This window comes from Zingiber officinale, chromosome 11B (assembly GCF_018446385.1).
Source record: "Zingiber officinale cultivar Zhangliang chromosome 11B, Zo_v1.1, whole genome shotgun sequence".
NCBI lineage: Eukaryota > Viridiplantae > Streptophyta > Magnoliopsida > Zingiberales > Zingiberaceae > Zingiber > Zingiber officinale.
The window spans coordinates 54,223,245-54,229,678 of NC_056007.1; the positions used below are offsets into that span (position 1 = coordinate 54,223,245).

The 6,434-nt window shown below is 37.4% G+C and overlaps 1 protein-coding gene across 2 annotated transcripts; it reads right to left on the reverse strand.

The window, feature by feature from the left end:
* Positions 1 to 338: 338 nt before the first annotated feature.
* LOC122035142 (probable aquaporin PIP1-2) lies at positions 339 to 1,613 on the reverse strand. Of its 2 annotated transcripts, none has more exons than XM_042594532.1 (3): positions 1,167 to 1,613; positions 784 to 1,079; positions 339 to 658 (listed from the first exon to the last, which is right to left on the reverse strand). In XM_042594532.1, exons 1-3 carry the CDS (start codon positions 1,495 to 1,497, stop codon positions 503 to 505), a joined length of 783 nt encoding a protein of 260 aa, XP_042450466.1. In that variant the 5' UTR covers positions 1,498 to 1,613; the 3' UTR covers positions 339 to 502. The 2 variants fall into 2 exon arrangements, with proteins under 2 accessions (XP_042450466.1, XP_042450465.1); XM_042594531.1 differs by having other exon boundaries at positions 339 to 707; positions 1,167 to 1,608.
* Positions 1,614 to 6,434: the final 4,821 nt, after the last annotated feature.

Genomic DNA, 6,434 nt, shown 5'->3' on the forward strand with positions numbered 1-6,434 from the left:
GGGCATCATTTTAGATGTTGCATTAGCTATACTTGTTGGCAACTTGTTATTTGCCTATCGGGGTAAATTCAAAGTAGAACTTATATACATTTAAAAGTCGTCCTCTAAAATATTCTGAGATTCGAATTCTGCTCCTCTTAATTGATTCTATGAGTATTTTACCATTGCATCAAATTTAGCTAGAAATCACTCAAGTTTTGCAGTCATGAGTCTCACTGTCAACCAAAGTTTCCTCCTGTTTTTTACTTATTGATTTCCATCTTCCTTCAATTTGTATCTTGATGTAGTTCTTCTTTTTTGCCTAAATTTACTGTAAGATTTTAAGCCTGATAGCCTCATAATAAATGCAAACAGATAGCCATAGCAATTCAACGGGTTTTACAATCACCAGAGTGAGACAGTACTGTTGGATTGCAGGAACAAAGCAAGCCGCTGGAGGTGTAATAAATATGAAAGGGGAAGCTTAAATTTCAATGCCTGCTCTTGAATGGGATTGCCCTGATCACGACCTGGTGGTAGATGGCGGCGAGGGCAGCTCCGATGAAAGGTCCAAGCCAGAATATCCACTGGTCATCCCACGCGTGCTTCTTGTTGTAGATAATGGCAGCCCCGAGGCTTCTTGCAGGGTTGATCCCTGTGCCAGTGATGGGGATGGTCGCTAGATGAACCAGAAACACAGCGAAGCCGATAGGCAACGGCGCCAGAAGCTGCTCAAATAATTATGATTATTTTTGAAGATAAAACTAGAATTGAATCGAATCGAAGTGGCCTGATGCAGCTTACAGGAACGTGTGAATCCCTGGCGTTTCTTTTGGCGTCGGTGGCGGAGAAGACGGTGTAGACGAGGATGAATGTGCCGACGATCTCGGCGCCCAAGCCGTCGCCCTTGGTGTAGCCGGCGTTGACGACGTTAGCTCCGCCGCCGTTGTTCTCGTAGACGCTCTTCTGGAAGCCCTTGACGACGCCGGCGCCGGAGATGGCGCCCAAGCACTGCATGACCATGTAGAACAGAGCCCTGGTGAGCGACAGCTTCCTGGCCAGGAACAGCCCGAAGGTGACTGCCGGGTTGATGTGGCCGCCTGCAGCAAGACGCGATCTTGTTAGTGAAATCCCATTAAAAATCAGATTTTGAAGAAGGTTCTGGGTGCTGGGTGTGATTGAATGACCGGAGATGCCGGCGGTGCAGTAGACGAGGGCGAAGATCATGCCGCCGAAGGCCCAGGCGATGCCCTGGATGCCGACGGTGGAGCAACGGGAGGAGGACTGGGAGACGCCCATGACGGTGAGGATGGTAACGTAGAGGAAGAGGAAGGTGGCGACGAACTCTGCAATGCCGGCGCGGTAGAAGGACCAGGAGGTGAGTTCGCCAGCCTCGAACAGGGGAGCTGGCGGCGGCTCCTTGTAGTCCTTGTCCTGGCTCTGCGCCGCCGTGCCAATTGGCTGCCTCTCCGAGAACTTGTTGGCGCCCACCCTCACGTCCTCCTCTCTCCCCTCCATCTTCTTCTTCTTCTTCTTGATCTCACTCTGTCGCTTCTGTGTCGATGGAGAGATCAGTGGACTGTGGGAGGGGTTTTATAGGAGGCTAACAGATCTTTCCGGGGTGCTCTGTGCTCCAATCTCGATAGGCCTTCACGAATGTTGATTATTTCGTACACTAAGACGAAATAAATTCTCATGATTTACTTCTTTTCAAAATATGCGGGGCCGTTCTGGAAAAACCACTAAAATGAGCCCTCACCTTTTACCATCCGATGATTAAATCAGGTATAATATAATACTATTGTTATGGAGGAGAATTGTGAAGTGAAAGTGAAACCCCTTATTTTTTCAATCCAGTAACAAGGTTAATAAGAGGAATATAAATAATTTAATATAAGATGAATATTTCATTAAGAAGTTTGTATAACCCCAGTTCCTACTTTACCACCTATAATATTATTTTAATTCTATCCATCATCATTATTAGATTATTATGTTAAGTAAAAAATAATCACCTTACTATGAAAAAGTTATTTATATAGAATAATTTTACTAGAGTTGAAAAAAAAGAGCATTCAATTATTTATTATCCTAATTTATCATTAAAAATTATTTACATAAAAATATGCATGTTATTTTTAGTTTGCAATATAATCCATGTATCACATAATAGTTTATATGTATTAACTAGACCATGAAAATATTATATATGGAACACTGAAAATTCATCCTTTAACATGCATTATGTCACTCCAAACCACCTACCTTATTTATCATAACACGTACCAATCCCTAATTCAATTATTTGGCTTCCCAAACCAAATATTTCACAAAGGCACAAAGTCCATCTCTTCAATGTTTTCTCAATGAAATTATTGGAGACGTTCAAAAGATGCCAAAATGACAATATTCGTATTCAAATTTCTCACGTCACGTCACATTCGACATCATGAAATTGTTGCCGTTTAAAAACGTGGGAAAATAGTACGACGAATAAGATAGAAGAGTGGAATTTAATGAATCAGAAAATTTCCACTTTAGCCTCTAAAACTTACTCATTCTTTCTAATACCCTACAAATTTGTAAGTATTAGCATAGGGTGATCAAAATTTTGATTAAATCCAAATAATAGATTTAATTTGAAATTTTAATTTGGTAGTTCAAAATTTTATTATTTTTTAAAAATTATTGATTATTTTAATTTGTTTGATTCAATATTATAAAAGTTAGAATTTGATTAAATTTATTAAATCAAATTTGATTTAAAAAATATAAATTATTGAAAATTGAATGATACACTATCCGACTAGTGGATTAAATTTGTGATAACTTAAAAAAACATATAGTTGAGTAACATAATCGATTGATGTCCATAAAATGAGTAGATAATTAATTGTTGATTGATATCACAATAGACTTAAGAATTAACTAGAGCAGCTAATTAATTAAAAGTCCAATGTTAATCAAAGAATACTCAACGGTTAGTAAAGGAGATATTATTTAAATTATCGTTGATTTTTTTTAAAAAATAGTTAATTATCGAATCTTTTGATTTTATATTATTTGTGTTTGTTTGATTTTAATGATAAATATTTGGCGATTGTATTTGTCTAAACAAAAATTTTGCATACTAAAGCTAATGGACTGTGAAAAATAAGACAAATATTGAGATCGAAATGAAAATTTGGAGGAGACAAAATCCAAGACGATTCACCACCGCCACGTGCTTTGCAGCCCCACAATTAATTGAAGTATTAATAAAAAAGATTGGCTCGTCGGCGTACCGACTAGTTCGCCACAGCATCAAGCTACTGTCCTTCCGCATGTCGGCGCCGCCTCGCCTACGTCCTCTCATTTGTTTGACTTTTATGTCGGGGCAGCGAAGTCTCCGAAAATAATGTCATTAATTATCCGATTTAAATATTTTACGGATGGTAAATAAATCAAATATTAATGAACATTCGGCTTATTATTGATGTTGATTCAATATATATATATATATATATATATATATATATATATATATATATATATATATACTAAATATTTTACGGATGGTAAATAAATCAAATATTAATGAACATTCGGCTTATTATTGATGTTGATTCAAAATATATATATATATATATATATAAAATTAATTAAATAAATAAATTTGAATAGTTCTTTAAGTTAAACATATGTATATTTAATTTGTTAATAATATTTGTGAATAATATTTATGAATCATATTCATTAATAAAATTCTTTTCAATATGTTAAATAAATAATAAAATAAAATAAATAAATAAATTTAAATTATCAAGTTCAATAATCAATCAAACAAATGAATTGAGAGTTTGATAATATCTAAACGAATCAATCTTAAGTCAAGTTTTTAACAACCTTAAGCTCATAATAAATAAACTAAATTAAACTTAAACACTTATTTCAAAATTTTGAATTATTTTAAATTTAATTTGACTTAACTTAATTATCTTATAGTTTAGATATCTTAAGCTTCATTCGATTCAAGCCCTATTTGGAAGTGAGGAACGAGGTCTGATGACGTGTCTTCGATGAGTGTAGCAACCAATTCAGCCGTCGATGTTGGAAAGTGTAAGGGAGAGAAACTTATTTGATTTGCTGTGCCAACAAAAAAAAAGGTAAATTACTATATCGAAACGGCCTCGGTGGTAGAATTTTTTTTAAAAAAAATGATTTCAGATTTTTAATTATTACCTATTAATTCATTGGATGGTTGTGAAACATTTCTGTGACAGTTTAATATTATAATCTAAATTCTAACTTCTATTTTATATATATATATATATATATATATATATATATATATATATATATATATATACACCTAGCATCTGTAACTTTCACGTGGGGCCAAATGTCACATGGGCCTCTCAGTATATTAGGCGGCCAACATCAGCATCTAGTATAATAAATTTATATATAGAGAGAGAAGGGATACGCTGGGTGCCTCTCGTGCGTACCCACGCTAGGTTCTTAAGTGCAACGGAATGCCCAATTCACTTTGGACACCCCCCACGTACACTCAAGCCACCTGTGTGGGCACATATAGGGGCACTCAGTATGTAATACTCTGATTCTGAGATTCTGATTAAGTATAACTTAAAAGGTTAGATGGTATTAATATCATCAAAGTACACCTTCCTTTTCGGAAGTCCAAACTTAAGAACTCCAAAGTTAAGCATGCTTGGCTTAGAGAAATTTGAGGATGGGTGACCTCTTGGGAAGTTTTCTAGGGTGCATGCGAGTGAGGACAAAGCACGTTGAAAGGACCTCCGATGGTCTATGGAGCTAGTCCTCAACCTGATGAGCAATTCTGACGGCGTTCCCGATTCGAGTTAGATGGGGCCCATCCGGGCCGGGGCATTACAGATGGTATCAGAGTCAGGTTGCAATCGTGAGTGCGCCTGTGGCAGGAGCACCCAGGGCACCACCTAGCGGGGGAGATTCTGGGATTTGTCTATGGTGTGATTCGTGGTTACACAACGAGGACGTTGTGCCTTTAAGTGGGGGTGATTGTAATACCCCAGTTCTGAGATTCTGATTAAATATGACTTAAAAGGTTAGATGGTACTATCCATATCACCAAAGTGCACCTTCCTTTTCGGAAGTCTAAACTTAAGAACTCCAAAGTTAAGCATGCTTGGCTTGGAGAAATCTGAGAATGGGTGACCTCCTGAGAAGTTTTCTATGGTGCATGCGAGTGAGGGCAAAGCACGCTGAAAGGACCTCTGGTGGTCTGTGGAGTTAGTCGTCAACCCGATGGACAATTCTGGTGGCATTCCCAGTTTGGGTCGGGTGGGGCCGTCCGGGCCGGGGCACTCACTTGACTACCATGATTCATAAACTTTAGTACTTAGCCTGGAGGTCTAGAGTTCAAATCCTGGGGAAGACAAAAATCCACTGGCTAGGGGTGGGAAGACCTAGTGAGTAACGGCACGCCCGAGGGTCGTCGGTCGACGACATAAGGGGTCATCAGTTGAGCCGCCCAAGGGACCACCAAGGGGCCGCTAGTTGGGCCGCCCAAGGGGCCGAGGGGCCGGGTCGTTACACAGCATATCACTAGCATCTTACGCACGGTAGAGGGGTAATCTCATATAATCGGGGAGAAAATAGGTGTGGGAAGAAAGATAGCATAGTCTATAGTAAGGGGTAGTACTCTATCTTGAGCAATGGGAAAGTTAAGTTCCAAAATTAAGTGAATAATTGGGTGGAGAAGGGGTTTAATCTAAAGCTTAGGAAGAGAGAAGAACCAAAATAATCACGGTTCGTATAAAATCGTGAGTGAGTATTTGTAACGAGCTTATTACACGATAAGCGTTGACCATCAAACTAAGTACTAACCAATGGTTGAGTAGTGGTTTTGATGAGTTTTGGAGGTACTATTGATAGGATAGTAATTCCATCTATTGTGAAATTAGTAGCTTCACTATCAAGAAAAGCATGCAATGTAAATTCATATATATGTATGTTGATTAAATAATGAACTCTGGTATATGTAATTCATCCAATATTATAGATACTAGTTTGGTTCATTTATAGCAAGGCCTTTGCCTTAATCATCTGAGATAGGGGTACTGTCTTGCTTGAGATTGGCATGTTCAACTTATAGCAAATTGAGTCTGATCTCCAAAACAAAGACTCAAGTTTCAAATAGTATATTTCTTGCACTACCTCGTACTTATTGAGTAGTAGGTATACAAATGTTAAAAAGTTTGTTGTAAGCATAAATTATAGATTTATCTTCCACTAAGCTTACAAGTTCCTCTTTTATTTATGGCTAGATAAAATCCATATAGAAAACAAAGAATATTATTTGTTCCTATTTTTAGTATACAGTATGAGAATATTATTTGTGTAAACATTAGATTCATATTATCAAAGTCTTCCCATTGTTCATCTAAGTCTTCCATTTTTTGTTGGAACATATT